This window comes from Polypterus senegalus, chromosome 15, assembly GCF_016835505.1.
Source record: "Polypterus senegalus isolate Bchr_013 chromosome 15, ASM1683550v1, whole genome shotgun sequence".
Taxonomy (NCBI): domain Eukaryota; kingdom Metazoa; phylum Chordata; class Cladistia; order Polypteriformes; family Polypteridae; genus Polypterus; species Polypterus senegalus.
Genome location: NC_053168.1, coordinates 66,106,232 through 66,123,810, shown reverse-complemented (window position 1 = coordinate 66,123,810; position 17,579 = coordinate 66,106,232). Strand labels below are relative to the sequence as shown.

The window sequence follows — 17,579 nt, the reverse complement described above, 5'->3', positions numbered from 1 at the left end:
AAAAAAACATTCAGAAAAGATGAGGAGGGAAAAATGTCAGTGGCCTCCACCTGTTAAACCATTCCTGTTTTGGGGGTCATCTCATTGTTGCCCCTCTAGTGCATCTGTTGTTAATTTCATTAACACCACAGCAGCTGAAACTGATTAACAACCCCCTCTGCTACTTAACTGACCAGATTAATATCCCATAAGTTTCATTGACTTTATGCTATACTCTGATTAAAAAGTGTCCCTTTAATTTTTTTGAGCAGTATAGAATGTATCAGGCGTGTTACAATATTGTTGGCTGTAGCGCTGTTTAAGGTAAATGCTTCCTCAGTGTTGTTGATTTTTTTGCATGTGACACCTAGTTTTTAATGACATGAACATTAAAATATAAACGCCCCATTGTAAACTTTGGGAATTAGAGATGGACAATGAAAGCACTGATGGCAGATGTTTCTTTGGACTTCCAGGAACTCATGTTGTTCATGAGATAACTAATGGTTTTTATTTTATTTTGTATTTTGAATGCACTGCTCAATGCTCTTGAATTAATACATTCATGACTCAGATATTTAAAAAAAATCACTCAGTCTCTGCCTCTTCATATCTGAATGCTTAATAGAATCAACTTTTTGGACCCAAGACAAGCTCAGTAATTATTGCTTAAAAATGTAAAAGATTTTCGATATCTCCAGTTCCACTTTTTCTATCTATTGTATCTTTCAGTCTATTTGATTTTTTTAATCAGATTAAATTGCAATCTAAATATCCCAAAGTACAATTGTACAACATCAGTGTAACCTGCTGGTAGAGGATTACTGCCTTAATGTAACTTCAAACAAAATATGATTCCTGTTCTTCAAAACTGAAATGTTTAGTGCATAATTGTTTTTATTTTTATACCTCCCATTGCAGTTTCAACTAAAAGGTTTTGCTTGTAGAGATGCTGTGAATGACTGCGACATTCCAGAAAATTGTACTGGAAATTCAAGCCAGGTAAATTCCAATATTAATTATTGTAAAGTGATAAAATACTGTACCAGAAATTCTCACTAGGGTCAAGGCTGAATTTTGTAAATACCTGTAATATTAGACTTTGTACAGCACACATTGACAAAGCTTATGTAGTAATATGAAAAGAAGAAGGTCAGTAATCAAAACTGGAGTAGATCTTGAAAGCAAGAATGTTTATTGCAAACGTGAAGGAAAATTTGTATAATGTGGTGCTACAGCACTGAGAGGCACAATGACTACCCACTGATAGCTGAGCCTCCATATCTACTACTGTCCCAGTCCAGAAATCAATGATGAAACTCTACAATGAGATCATGACAGTCATATCAAGCGGCATTGCTAAATTACCATATTAGTGTTCATTATACATTTAAAACATGACAGTTATTAATAATATTACCGGTTTTCATATTAAAAGTAAATTAAACTGTACTGACTTTTGCAATATTAAATGGTCTGTTTATTTCCTGTGTTTTAAGTGTATAATCAAATATCATACTTAATGTTGCTGCTTTCGTATGATGAAATCAAACATGACTTTAGACAATACATCATTAATATCCTATATCTGTATACATTCCCTTTCCATAAATTTTTCACAGCTTCCTTTATTATCAGTGTTCCTGCTCATAGGCAGTGTACTCCTGACCACTACCACTCAAATGTCTCTAGATATCAAATTATAATTACAATCTCTAAAAATAATCACATACATTTCTTATCATAATAGTCTGCAGCAGTTTTATGTGATCTGCTGTAAATTACATGCTTGCTTACAGTCTTCATATTTGGCAATTACTGGTTTGCATTTTGTATATTGAAAACATTTTAAGTCTTAGCAAAGTTGTTGTCCATTCTAACCTAACTTATCAAGTAAGAGTTTACTTTATACTGTAAATTGTTAATAATTGTGCTCAAATCATTACAACTAATGAATAGCTTACCCAGAATTTAAAATTGCTTGATTTTTTTACCTTAAACAATGAACTTTTGCATATAGCTCACAATGTGTTATACTAGGAACATTTTACTTCTGCTTCAATAGTGATAGACTAGAAAATCTATGTGGTTGCTGCTATCTTGTGTTAATTGTTGAAGATGTGAAAAGCATTATTACGAAACTTTAAAATATGCAGTTGATAACCTTTGAACACCACATTAATATCATTGTAATAATGACCTCTTGACATTTTAAATTTATTTGCTAATCATATTGTAATTATTATCTATTTCTCTTCTTGTTTTTGTAGTGCCCACCAAATGTTCATAAAATGGATGGCTATACTTGTGAAAAAAACCAGGTAATTTTGAAAAAATGTGTTTATTCTGCATCGGTAATAAAGTAATATGCTGGAAAAAAACACAAGAGATGCATGATAACTGATGCACCATGCTGTCTATACAAAGTGCCTCTGAGTGGTATCTGACCTGCTCCCAGTACTGGCAGCTCCTAATGAAATGCTGTCAGTCAATGAACAAAGTGCACGTAGGTTTCTTTACTGTAGGTTTATAAGATTTTAAATTGTAGAAAATGTGTGTGCTATAAATTTCCTTATAAACACTTTTCAAATGTAAAGGAGTATCTTGAATTTTGATCTCTTATTTAACTTGGGAATATTCTCAATATTTTAGTTGATAAGACTCTTGAAGTATTCCTCCTATGATTTGCTTAGTTTTTTGGGGGGGGATATTGACAAAAGGTGTCAGAATGGCACAATTGGTGGGATTCATAGGCCATATTATTGGACTCTGTAACTGTTCTAACAATATGCAACTGCTCAAAACAGAGCTTTCCCATTTTGGATTTGCCATTTCTAGCACTATAAACAGTTTCTGCACTTCCATATTTATAGATCTCTTATTAGTTATATCAAGTCTTACCAAAACAGTTTTTACAAGGCCCGTAAACACTGTATATTGCATTACAACACAGTGGAGGTTCCTTTCGTGTTGAGCCTGCATGGTCTTCCTGTTTCCAAGACATTTTGATTTCCTCCCACTGTCCAAAGACAGATGGCTGCATTGATTTACCAATTCACCTGACATGAGTGAGACTGGGTGTGACCTCTGATGCATCCAAAGTTCCTAGGAAAGCATGTAACTCCTGGCAACCCGATACGTGGATTTATAACATATGAGGTACTAGGGTGTTGTACCTTGTTAGCCGTTATGAATCTAGTGAAAACTCAAGCAAAATGACACCTTTTATTATTATTATGACACCTTATTTATTGTAATCTTTTTAAAAAAGGTGTCATTTTGCTTGACTTTTCACTAACATTTGAGCTGTAAGATAAAATGGAATTGCATTGCATCTCTTTAGCCTACCAATATCAGATTATGCATGCAGAATAGCAAAATAATGTCAGTGGTCATAGTGGTCATAGTCCACCAATGGACACATTGCCTTCCTGTTTTTTTACTGCATAGTTGACTGCCTAGTAAATTGAAACTCACTAGCAGCATCATTTCATTGAAAATATTTTAATCTGAACTGCCCCAGAATTGTGATTATCTGTGAATTAGTCAGCATTATAAATAATGCCATTATACTGTTTTACACTTTGGGGCCAGTGAAAGATTTTGTACTTTAAAAAGTGACAAAGCAAATATAGCAGCACTATGAAGGGAAGGAAGTAACCAGTAACCGATACTGGAATATCCGAATAGATCTTTGTATGCAATACTGTGCATTATGAATGGGAAAGAAAATATCTGTAATATGGTACCATAACATTGAGAGACATGATGACTACCCACTGGCACCTGAGCTTACATATCTACTGTCCCAGTCCAGGAATTAACAATGAAACACTACAATGAGGGTATGACAATCATATCACATTGTTAAATTAATACATCAACATGCCATGGCAATCTAAGGAATACTTTTATATACTGTATGATACAGTGCAAAAGATTTTAGCATCATCCAAGCTGAGAGAAACATATTCACAGGAAAGTAAACCTATGTTTCTTTCATAGTAAGGGAATCCATATGGTAAAATAAATACATTATAATTTTTTAACCGAATTCATTGATAAATATATCGCTTTAAAAAAAAATATTGGAAATGGCTTCTGGACTTTGCATACATTAACTTTAATTTAGCATTTCTTCCTGGTTACCCTCTGAAATTGTTAAAAGAGTAGAGTACTGAATTTTTATTTTTTATATCTGCTTCATGTTTTTTACAAGATGTTATTCTACTTTAGGGACGTTGTTTTAATGGAAGATGTAAAACTAAAGATGGACAGTGCAAGTATATTTGGGGAGAGAGTAAGTATACACACTGATGGGTAGTCTACTAGATTTAAAAGTAACATTTTAACTTTGCAAATTAATATTGAAATATTCTGTTTTCATTTCAGAAGCTACAGCAGCTGATAAATATTGTTATGAAAAGTTAAATATTGAAGGGACTGAAAAAGGTAACTGTGGAAAAGATAAAGATACCTGGATTCAGTGTAATAAACAGTAAGCAACTGTATTATCTAATATTTTTACATAATATAATGCCTACGTATTACATGCCACTTACACTAATAACTTAACAGGTCATTTTGTCCTAATTGGTATTTTATTTAAGATGGCAACTGGTTAAATGATGCCACTCATACCCTGAGGCTGGTATGTAAGCGAACAGAGTGCAAGTGGAAAAAAGAGAAGCTTCAGGTGTCCTTTGATATTTTAAGGGACAGTTTGTCTAATTACTAGAAAGCTGTGAAATCTGCTAGGACAAATTATTTTTCACATATTATGTCAAATAATTGTCATAGAGTTTTATTAACACTGTAAAACACCGTTCACTTCACCTGATGGTCCTACATGGTCTGACATGACATCAGCAGTCTGCGAGGATCTTCTCCAGTTTTTTGTTCATAAAATTGCTAAGATTAGATCCCACATTACACCCTGTGTTGTTTTTCATCAGTTTGAGTGTGTATCTTTCCCTTTTTTGGCAGATGTAATTAGTCGCCTAAAACCCACAACTTATTTGTTAGATATTGTTCCTGCTCATCTTCTTAAAGATGTCTTTAAAGTGGTTGGGCCTAGCATTCTGGACATTATAAATAGTTGTCTTGAGAATGGTTCATTCCCTGCCTTTTTTAAACATGCTGTGGTGCAGTCTTTATTTAAAAGACAAATCTGGATTTTACAGACCTTTCGAACTTCAGACCCATCTCCAAGCTGCCCTTTCTATCTAAAATTCTGGAGAAGGCTATCTTTCTACAGCTGCAAATCTTTTAAATTAAAAGGGCATTTTGAAGTATTTCAGTCTAGTTCTAAGATGTACCACAGCACAGAGTGTGCACCTTTAAGGGTTCTAAATGATCTCTTAGTAATAAGTGACTCTGGGGATACTGCTGTCTTGTTGCTGTTACATCTAAATGCAGCATTTGATACAGTTGACCATGACATCCTTATCACCCATCTTGAGCAGTATGTGGGTATACAAGGAACTGCTTTGGAATGATTCAGATCATACTTCACAGGTAGGAGCTTTTCAGTCAGCTTAACAAATATCTCCTTAGATTCAGCCCCTATCACCTGTGGGGTCCCTCAAGGATCTATTCTGGGGCCTATTCTTCTTTCACTGTACATGTTGCTCTTAGGATCCATTTAAAAAAACACTTTCTTTCCATTGCTTCACAGATTATACACAGATATAGCTTCCACTGAAACAGAGCAAAACAAATTCTCTTAAATGTTTATTGGAATGTGTGAAAGATATTAAAATATGAATGTAACTAAATTTTCTTTGTTTAAATGGCAAAAAAAAACCAGACGACAACCCACTGTAAACCCTTCACAAAAAACCATGGTGTGATTTTTAATAATGCCCTCAAATTTAATAAACAGATTAGCTCCATTGTTAAAGCCTGTTTTTATCAGCTCAGGGTATTGGCTAAGGTCAAGCCTTTTTTTCTGTACACGATTTTAAAACATTAATTCATGTATTTGCCTTTTCTTGGCTTGACTCTTGCAACTCATTATACATTGGAGTTAATTAGTCGTCCCTTGCTTGTCTTCATCTAGTCCAAAACACTGCTGCCAGGCGTCTAACAGGCACTTGAAACCAGAATCACATCACACCAGTCTTAGCTTCTCTTCAGTGGCTTTCTGTTCACTACAGGATTGAGTTTTAAATTTTACTTTATGTTTTTAAGTTTCTGTATGGGTTATCCCCCTTTTATCTTACTGACCTCTTACACCCTTCACGATCACTGAGGTCCTCTGACCAGAAGTTATTGGTCATGCTGAGTTCTAGACGTAAGCTTAGAGGGGGCTGTACTGTTGCAGTAGCTGTCCCTAAGCTTTGGAATAGTCTGCCTTTTTTTTGTTAGGTCAGCACCTTTGGTCACTTTTAAATCTTTTTGCCTTAGGTTTTTAAACTTGTATGTGGGTATTTATTTTTGGTGTATTTATGGAAGCTGTACAGAACTTTGGTTGACTTCTGTTGTTTTAATTGTGCTCTATAAATAAAATTGACTTGATTTGTCTCATTTTATAATGTAAATAGCCTATGGTTATCTCAGGATTCAAAGTTTTTATAATAACTGATCTGATGGCTTTCCTGGCCCTATTCTCTACTCTGGTCCTGTCCAAGGACTGAACTGTCCTTAGCTGGTTGTGACTCTTCACCCGGGACGGCCCTAAACATGTTGGGGCCCTGCAGGTACAATAAAAGTACAACTAGAGCAATGTAAACACCAAACCCCCATCTCTGTCCTTGTTTAATCCACCTCCTCAAGCATTGTTCCACACTTGCAAAACAAGTACACCTCAAACTTTTAACTGTGCATAATTTTTATTTTAGGAAGTAGAAATAAAGACCAACTGGATGCAAGAAATATTGATTTTTTACATTTATACTGTTACTGTTCACAAAAAAGGGAAAACCAATTTTTTAAATAAAAACATATATAAAACACTTATGCATGCGCATAAATAAGGACTATAAAAGAAAAGTGCTAAAAATGTTTAATAGCATAAAAAGATGTATAACAAATAAATATCTCTTTAATAGCATCTTAAAACTTCAACAATTGGCTTCATAGCCATAACTCATAGCAATTTTGGTAAGTATGATATAAGTTATCATATTTAACAATGTACAACCTTAATTTAAGATTGTAGAATGATAACAGAAGTTCAGAAGCAATGTCTCTATGACCAAACAGTAAACTTTGTGAGCTGGAATGTCAAACGTCTCAATCATGAACTAAAGAGAAAGAAAGTTTTCTCTCACCTAACAGGTCTAAACCCCAAGATAGTGTTTTTACAGGAGACCCACTTATTAAGCAAGGATCAGTTTCAGTTGCAAAGAGACTGGACTGGCCAAATATTCCACTCCAGCTATAAAAAGAAAACAAGAGCTGTAGGAATCTTAGTTCACAGAATATTTTCATTTGTAGTATCAGATCCTGAAAGGTGAAATGTGATGGTTATGGGTAATTTATTTAATTGTAATGTGATTTTGATAAAAATATATGCAATGATAAAGATTTCATCCAAAACGTATTTGCATCCATTCCTAACTTGAACACTTATAAAATAATTATGGCCGGAGACTAATTGTGTTTTAAATCCAGACCTGGATGGGTCTTCAACTACAGGGGTGACAACACCTAACAGTGCAAAAATAATTACACAGTTTTTAATAGATCATAACTAATCAGACCCATGGAGATTTCTAAATCCATACTTAAAAGCATATTCCTTCTTCTCACCAGTACATCATTGTTACTCAGGAATTGATTACTTCCTTACAGATAACAATTTCTTGCCCACAATCAAATCTTGCCATGCCCCCCTGATCATCACTATGCCCCACATGCTCATCTCGCAGCTGGCATCTTAATCACCTGTCATTAGCTGATGAAAACTGTACAGAATTTATATCCAAGATAATTGCATGCATCCTCTGAGGTTTCTGCAGAAATACTCTGGGAAACTTTGAAGGCTTTTCAAGAGGACAGATTATCTCATATCTTTCCCACAAAAATAAATCAGAAACCAAGAAGACATCAGAGTTAATCAGTGATATTACCAGAATAGATCAAGAACATGCCAGGTCTCCAAATGAGGCACTTTTTAGGAAAATACAGGCTTTGCAATCAGAACATTACAACAAACATGGAGAGAAGGCTAACAAGATCTTAGCGTAACAAATCCATAAGCAGGAAGTTCGCAATGCAATATCAGTAATCACCAACACAGACAGAAATAGAATCATTGGCCATGAAAATATTATGAACACATTTAGAGACTACTATAAGTCCTTATATTCTACTCAGTTTAAAGAACACAAGACACAATCTAATGCATTTTTTGATACATTATGGATACCACAACTAAATACTCTTAGTGCAGAGGAATTGGATAAACCTCTGACATTATTAGAATTACTAGATGCTATAAACTGACTTCAGAGTGGGAAAGTAGCAGATCTTAATGGCTACCCTGCTGAACTGTATAAAAAAAATTTTCAGTTAAATTAGCTCCCCTCTTATTAGCAACATTTATAGATGCCAGAGACAAAAAAATTCTACCTGAAACTTTTTGCCAAGCATTAATTACTGTTTTTCCTAAGAAAAATAAGGCCTTATTACAATGTGCATCATATAGACCAATCTCATTTCTGAATAATGATGTTAAGATACTCTCCAAAGCCCTAGCAAGAAAGATTGAGAAAGTGCTCCCCTCAGTAATATCACAAGACCAAGCTGGATTTATTAAAGGCAGACATTTGGCTTCCTATCTTTGACGCCTGTTTAATTTAATATATTCACCAATGAAGTCTAACACTCCAAAGATTATATTATCTTTGAATGCAGAAAAAGCATTTGATATGTTTGAATGGGATTACCCATTCACCACTTTGCATAAATTTGGGTTTGACCCGAACATATGTGCATGGATCAAACTACTGTATACCAGTCCAGAAGTTTCAGTTTGTATTAACATTATTTCAGACTACTTCAAAGTAAAACACAATACTAGACAAGGTTTCCCCTTGTCACCACTGCTAATTGCAATCACCATTGAGCCATTGTCTGTTTACTTTCGAAATGCATCAGAGATAAAGGGGATTTTCAAAGAAGGACTGCAACAGAAAATATCACTATATGCAGATGATATGGTACTGTATATATCAGACCCGCAAAATTCTGTTCCTACAGCCCTAACAGCACTAGCAGAATTTCAAAAGATATCTAGACTTAAAATTAATTTGAACAAAAGTGTACTCTTTCCAGTGAATCCTCTAGCAAGCAACATTAGATTGTAAACCTTTCCTGTTAACATTGCATATAAGTTTAAATACCTAGGTGGTCAACATCACAAGTAAATATAAAGCTCTTCAATAAAATTTTGCTGTTTGCATGGTGTGAAAAGCATGCGCCCAGACACAGACAGACAGACAGACAAACACCAGATTGTACAAAATGCACACTTTTATTAAGTCCACAGTATCACAATACCAACAGTTTATCTCTCTCTCCCTCACTTCTCTTCTCTATACAATGACCTCCTCTCTCCTCCTCATAGGCTTTGTCTCCCTCCTCCCAACTCCGGCTCAGCTTCTTGAGGGAGGCGGGCCCTTTTATAATGATCTGGATAGGCTCTAGGTGTTCCGCCTAACATCACTTCCTGGTGTGGCAGAAGCACTCCGGGTGACCTTGGAATTTCTTCTTCCTGGTGTGGCGGAAGCGCTGTCATCCAAGGTTCAAAGCATGTCCTGGCGCCCCCTGCCGGTCTCCAGGGAAAATATTGTCCCATTTCCGGTCCCCTGCTTCTTCCGGTGTCCTGGCGGGGACATATCCCTGGGAATCTATGACAATGGATAAAATTAAACAAGACATGAATAGATGGTCTACCCTCCATCTTACTTTAGCAGGAAGAATTAACATTGTGAAGAAGAATATCCTCCCTAAGCTTCTGTTCCTGTTTCAGAACATCCCCATATACATTAACACGCCTTTTTTTAAGAAATTAGATTCAATCATAACCTCATTTATTTGTAATTCAAAAAATCCATGTATTCAAAAGGTGACCCTATAATTAGGCTTTACCTAATTTTCAGTTTTATTACTGGGCAGCAAACATATAAGCTATAACAACCTGGACATTGACAGAAATTGATGAACACACACTCACTTGATCTGCAATAGAAATTAAATCCTGCAGCACTTATTTATGTTCATTGATTTCTACACCAGTAAATACAAGGTATCACCAATATACTAACAGTCCATTTATCCTTCATTCACTCAGAATATGGAACCAATGTAGGAAGCACTTTAAGTTTGAGAAAATGTACACAGTTTTTAATGCTTGGAAAATATATGGGATTAAATCATTTAAAGGTTTGTATATAAATAATACCTTTGCATGCTATGAACAATTACACTTCAAATTTAATCTCCCATCAACACAATTTTTCCACTGTCTCCAAATTAGAAACTTTGCTAAACGAAATCTGCCCAGTTTTCCTCACCTGCCACCTATTTCTATTCCAGAAGACATACTAATCAGTCTTGTGGACTCAGACAGCATTTCTATAATACTGTATATAACAACATTTTAAAGTCCCTTCCTTTTAAAGATCCCACAGTACAGTGGGAAAAGGATCTCTTGCTCAACATTTCAGAAATGGAGTGGAAGGCAGCCACACACAGAATTCATCTTTTATTGAGCACATCTATCTCCCTTGAAATTGTCCAAGATGTTTCCAGGGCAAGATCCAACCTGCGAACGTTGCAATCGAGTCCCAGCTTCACTGGGCCACATGTTTTGGGCATGTACCAAATTAACATCATTCTGGACGAAAAAATTTAAATGCCTATCAGACAGCCTTGGTGTCACAGTTCCTCCTAATCCATTAACTGCTGTGTTTGGTGTACTCCCAGATTGACTTAAAGTGGAGAAGTACAAACAAACTGTAATTGCCTTTACTTCACTATTAGCACGTAGACTTGTCTTTCTCAACTGGAAGAATCCTAACCCACCTCTTTTAAGTGGGTAACTGATGTTATATACTATTTGTAATTTTAAAAAATCTAATTGTCACTTAGAGGATCTGTTCAAAATTTTTTTAAAACCTGACAGGACCTAATCAGTAACATTTTAGAATAAGCATTTATATTGGGGAAAAGACTTCTTTCTCTCTTTACTACTCTTAACAGTTTTGCTCTGGTTGTTGGCCTCTCTGTCTTTCTCATGGGTGGGGGTTGATGTGATTTTAGTTTTGTTAAGTTTGACTTGATTGTATGGAATGTTATATGCTTTTAATAAATTCAATAAAAAAAAACTTCATTGTGCCTTCAAAAGCCTACTTTCTAGGGAAAATGCAAAACACTTTACAGTTATCCCTCGCTAAATCACACTTCGACTTTCGCAGCTTCACTCCATCGCGGATTTTAAATGTAAGCATATCTAAATATATATCACAGATTTTTCGCTGGTTCATGGATTTGTGCGGACAATCTGTCTTTTAATTTATGGTACATGCTTCCTCAGTTTGATTGCCCAGTTGATTTCATACAAGGGACGCTATTGGCGGATGGCTTAGAAGCTGCCCAATCAGGGGCATATATATATACAGTATATATACAGTAATCCCTCCTCGATCGCGGGGGTTGCGTTCCAGACCCCCCCCCGCGATAGGTGAAAATCCAAGTAGAAACCATATGTTTGTGTAGTTATTTTTATATATTTTAAGCCCTTATAAACTCTCCCACACTGTTAACATTATTAGAGCCCTCTAGACATGAAATAACACCCTTTAGTCAAACGTTTAAACTGTGCTTCATTACAAGACAGAGATGGCAGTTCTTTCTCACAATTAAAAGAATGCAAACATATCTTATCTTCAAAGGAGCACCGTGAAGAGCAGATAATGTCAGAGAGAGCGCTCGCTAAAAAAAGCAAACAATCAAAAAATCAATACGTGCTTTAAGTATACAGAAGCACCGCGATAAAGCGGCATTTTGTAGAGGAGCGTCGTATCTTCTTGGCAAACAGCCACTGTGTAAACAGCCCCCTCTGCTCACACCCCCTCCTTCAGGCAGAGAGAATGAGAGACAGAGAGAAGCAAACAAAACAAGCCACGCTGAAGCATATCTTATAGCATTGAGGAGTTTTAGTTAATATGTAATACATGCTCTGATTGGGTAGCTTCTAAGCCATCCGCCAATAGCGTCCCTTGTATCAAATCAACTGGGCAATCAAACTGAGGAAGCATGTAACCTAAATTAAAAGACCCATTGTCCGCAGAAAGCGGCGAACCAGCTTAAAAATCCGTGATATATATTTAGATGTGCTTACATTTAAAATTTCGCGATAGAGTGAAGCCGCGAAAGTCGAAGCGCGATATAGCGAGGGATTACTGTATATAAAACATGGGGTAAAGGATTGTTTTTAATGAGGAACAAGTATAAGCACACATGACAAGATTTCATATTGATTATTTTGTTAAATAATTTGCAGATCTGCTCTCATTCATGTGAGATGAGATGCTGCTTTTCTCGTGGAGTATTCCATGTAGAGAAATCCTTTGAGTGAATTACCTAACAAAACTGTTTAATAATTAGCAACTAAAGACTTTACACTCCAGGAGCCTAAAGTATAAACGGTGCGTACACACAGAAATGTTGCGTAAGAACGTTCCCACGTTCAGATCGCAATGTATTAAACTTACACTTGGCGTAAAGCCATGCACATTTCCACAGTACCTCATACCCTGTCGTATGCAAGTTCTCCCCTTGGTTTTGCAGACTGGCGGTACCCTGTGTCAAATCAGTGCTACTGTTCCTGTGTGGTTATTCTTTCTTTTCCTGACGCGGCTTTATAAATACACTGAAATTAACAGCATATTGTTTATTAGTGTAATGCATCTGATTGTAATTAACCTGTAACAATATAATGGTCCAGGGAATTGCCATAGTATTCCAAATACCATAAGTGCTTTAGCGTTGTTACTCTCACTGCACCTTCTTCTTCTTCTTTCAGCTGCTCCCGTTAAGGGTTGCCACAGCGGATCATCTTTTTCCATATTACTCTCACTGCACCACTCAGAGTATTTATATCATTGTATCTGAGTGGGAAATCACAGCAGCAGCTGATTGGAAAGAGAAGTATTGGTATACTGCATCAAGCACACGCTGCCTCAGCTACGGCAAAATGTTTCAAAGCCTTTCCTGTACAGACCTCGTGGTTCAGAAACAGTTTCATCCCAAGAACTCTAAATACACTCAATCAATTGCTCCTTGTAGAACTGTTTGTACTTATAAGTACAATCACCCCACTGTAAACTAGCACTTCAGTTATAATATTGCACAACCTGCGCCACTTTATAAAGCACGTATTTACATATGATGACAATATCATTTTTAAGATGAAATGCAGCAAAATCTGTTGATTATATTATACAGATAAAACTTTAACTTCATATAAATAATCTGTATTGTTAGTAATTAAACATGTGAGGACACGGTGCCGCAGCGCTAGCAAGTTCACGTATTGTTCGTGCCTCACGCTGTATATTTACTTAGGCTGGCGCAACACTGGAAGGATAGGACAGAATAATTAAACACGTACTATGAAGATATTTCAATGTTCCTTAAAAGTTTTGAAGAATCATCGTTGTAAGCTTACAGATGGCTTAACGTCTATTACAGAGCTGATTGTGTGGCGATTGGGTATTTGGGGAAAGAAAAGTAAGGACAGGAATTGGGGGTTAGTACATTTGAAAGAGACAGTACTGCTACAATAAATTATTTCATCGAAGGTTGTGCATGGCGCAGCAGCATCTTGTGTGAGACATGAACAATCACTGCGCCATCGTGTTCTCATGTTTAATAACATGCTTTCATTCCAATCATCATAAAAATGATATCACGTATAAATCTCAGTATTTTAATTATTCAGAGAGCTGTAATATCACAAATGTAATGGATTCTGTGTCCTGTCAGAGAAAGAGAAAGAACGGAAGCACGTAGTGATTCACACACATAGAGCACATTGAAGATCAAATACAAAACAAAGCATTTAACATGCTACTTTAGTTACGATGGGATTTGAGAAACTAGTAAATGAAATGATTTTAAGATGAGTTATGTTCTACTTTAATGACAAAATAAACTATGTGATTAAAGTGGAAATTTCGAGATTAAAGTTGACATTTCGTGCTTTTTTCCCACTGTGTGCCTATTTTTTTTTTTTGTCTGTGCCCTAATAAGCATTCATATGACACTCAGACGGTGGGCTACGACTTGCCTTTTCACGGCGACTTTGATATGTAACTTCTTTTTTATTTCGGGCACTGTGTGACTTTGTGAACGTGAGCTTTCGAGTTTCTCTGACACATTATGTCACTCGATCAACTTCCTTTTGTTGATTACACCACGGTTTATTTGAACAAATAGTATGTTTTTCCTTTGCCTCCACTTGGTATTTGCTGAAATTCTTATATTTTCCCAAGTGCTTTTCCCATTGTCTTTTCACAGAACGCTGAGCTTAAGGGCTATTTATATTGATTTGCATATTCAAAGAGGCATAATTCTGGGAGGAGTTGGGACGGGACAGCACGCACGTGCACAAGCGTTACTTTTCACGCTGACCGGGATTTATTTAGTGGAAGAACGCGGAAGTTGGCGAACGCACAGATTCCTGCATCTGGATTTTTCTGTGCGTAAGCACAGTTCAGCTTTTGTGCTTACGTCATGTTATAGTGCGAATTCTACGCACAGCGTTATGCATGAAGCCCCAGATGTGCAGAGACTTCCTAAACATGAGTAGACCCGGCTACAGCCACCTCTATTGTTAATCTGACCCCACTGTCCTAAATGTGTGTTTTATTCCGAGGTTGCTTGTGGGTGAACAAGGTCATGACAGCAAGAAAATTTATTTTAATACATGTTTCTAAAAGTATTTAATTTTTTCTGTACAAAATGTTTAAACAAGGGACCAACAAAAAAAATAAAACTGAGCCAAAAAAAAAATGTTTGTGATGCACATATGGCAGAATTACTTAATTATATAAATATAAAGTGTCTGTGAACATTCCCATGCCCGTAAAAAACAAAATGTCGTTTAGAATTGCCTCTCCTTCCCCTCAGTTCTTTGCTTTCTTTTTCTGGAACCAGACCTGCGGTGGGCTGGTACCCTGCCTGGGGTTTGTTTCCTGCCTTGCGCCCTATATTGGCTGGGATTGGCTCCAGCAGAATACCCCTGTGACCCTGTAGTTAGGATATAGCGGGGTGGATAATGGATGGATAGATGGATGGAACCAGACAAATCTATTCATTTAGATTCAATTGCAATGCTAGACTGTATTTATACTTTATCGCAGCATTTTCTCCCTGACAGGTAAGCACGTGCCACTAACTGTCAATTATTGAAAGTTGCTGTCCACATGGAATCCCATAACAAGCATATTAGCCACCTAAAAACTGTGACTCCATAAGTGTGAACCTGGCAAACACTTTTCACCCAAATATAATCAGTTGGTCCACCCAGCCTGTGACTCTTTACTGCCGAAACTCAAGCAAATGGTGTACAAGAAAGAAAAAACCTTTGAATGTAGCTAGTGTGTGCTCCCCTAAAATGTCTGGGGCCCTAGGCGAATGTCTAGGTCACTTAGTCAATGGGCTGGTTATGCTCAACATCATCCAGATGTCTGTCTCAGTGGTTTGATTCCATTTTAATGGATTTTTAATTTGAATTCCTGAAGATTTAGTCTACTGGCACTCAGCAGAGTCATCCATGTCGATATTCAGTAGTCAACCAAATGCTGCATGCTGCTTACATGTAAACGTGAATGCTCAACATGCTGTAGGCTTAGCTCGCAGTAACATGAAGAAAGTACATCACTTCGGTTAGATATGTACATATTTATTGTAAACTAATGGACATGCATTACACTGCTGTACTAGTTTAATTAGCCTACATAATTCTTTGAAGTAAACAATTTAGTATGCTGATTTTTTTCCTATATTGCTAATAGGTCAAAGTTATTATATATATGTTCTTTGAGGATTCGTAATTTAAGAGTTTCTGCACTGTAGTAAGAGCCTTTCTACACTTATATTCATAGCACAAAAAAAAACCACTCAGAAAACACTGTGGGTAATAGCTGGTTTTGACTCCAATATGCTGGGACATGATACATAGAGTTTTTTTATCAACATGGTCCTTTAGAGCAGGAGCAGCTATCTTTGGTCCTCAAGAGCTGCAAGTGCTGCAGGCATTCTTTCTAGACAATCTGTTTTTTTTTTTGTTGAAAGTCCTTGTTTTTAACTGATCTTCTCATTCAATGAGAAGGTTTCCCATATTCCTCAATCTATAACCACTCAAAGTACTAAGAAGCTTTTGATTCTGAGTTTTCTATACCAACACGCAATTAACATTAGAATCAAACAACATGGTAGCTAGCAGCTGATCATTGGAACTGTTACTATTTTTATCTTTGCATGCTTTCATCATGAGTAGTTCTTTTTAATAAAATATTCAGAAAAACACAATCATTTCCCTTTATTTACTAAACATGCTGTTAATTTTACAGCAACATCACAATTATAATAAAAAGGGCAGCTGTGGAATTTGGAAGGAGAGATATAAAAATACTATGTTTTCTATCCATCTTATGACGTACATGCAGTACCATATAGCAAAATTCAGATTGACTTCAAAGTATAAGCACTCTTTTATGTGCTTGTGGCTTGATACTTCTGCTTTGAAAATATTATTTTCTTTAACATCTAACATAAGAGTTACCAAAATAAATATATCTTTGATCAAGGCCTTTTCACCTTTCATAAAGACCATCTTTTCAGAAAATATTTCTCTTCAGTTGTGCCTTACATGAACTTCCAAAAGATGTCAGTGAGTGGCATTTTCAAATCTTACCTTCAGTGTTATCTTATGTCTAAAGGTGTCATACTAGTGAAACATAAGAGTTACTCATTAAAAATAACTTTTTTTGTCTATCTATGCAGCCATTTGCAAAGAAGGAACCAATATGTCACAGGATGTGCAGTTAGTATTATAATAAGTTTACAAGAAACTGTTCATTTCAGCTCTGAACACTGGCAGGTATGAGGTGGTGTTCACTATGAGCTGTGTAATTTCTCTCTTAAATCGTACTGTGAAGTACTTGTTCATTATTCCAAACCATTATGCAGGTCCGATCAGCAGCTACAGGAAACGTTTGGTGGAGGTTATTGCTGCTAATGGAGGTTCTACCACCTGTTACATGCAAGGGTTCACATTCATTTTTCTTCCAAAGCCGTGAATATTTAAATAACGCATTGAATATTAATAAGAACAAGTACAACAACTGTTTTTGCGTTAATAGTGTGATCAGATTATATTTCTCTATTATTGTGACTAAGTTGAAGATCAGAACACATTTTACGAATAATCAATACAGAAGTTTAGGTAACTCTAAAGGGTTTCCAAAATTATTCTTGCAACTCTATATAGTAACTAGACATTAAGCCCGTTACAATAACGGGCGCTAGAACAGTAGTGTATAAACATTAGTAGGAACAGTCTATATTAAATGGCAAGGGAC

General features: G+C 36.1%; 1 protein-coding gene across 1 annotated transcript in view; it reads left to right on the top strand.

Annotated features, from left to right (window-relative positions):
• Positions 1 to 17,579, top strand: part of adam22 (ADAM metallopeptidase domain 22) — a 418,045-nt gene that overhangs the window by 324,712 nt on the left and 75,754 nt on the right. Inside the window, exons 18-21 of the mRNA XM_039737656.1 lie at positions 901 to 981; positions 2,250 to 2,300; positions 4,216 to 4,279; positions 4,372 to 4,477. Of these exons, the coding sequence (XP_039593590.1) occupies positions 901 to 981; positions 2,250 to 2,300; positions 4,216 to 4,279; positions 4,372 to 4,477 (302 nt within the window). The remainder of the gene's footprint in view (positions 1 to 900; positions 982 to 2,249; positions 2,301 to 4,215; positions 4,280 to 4,371; positions 4,478 to 17,579) is intronic.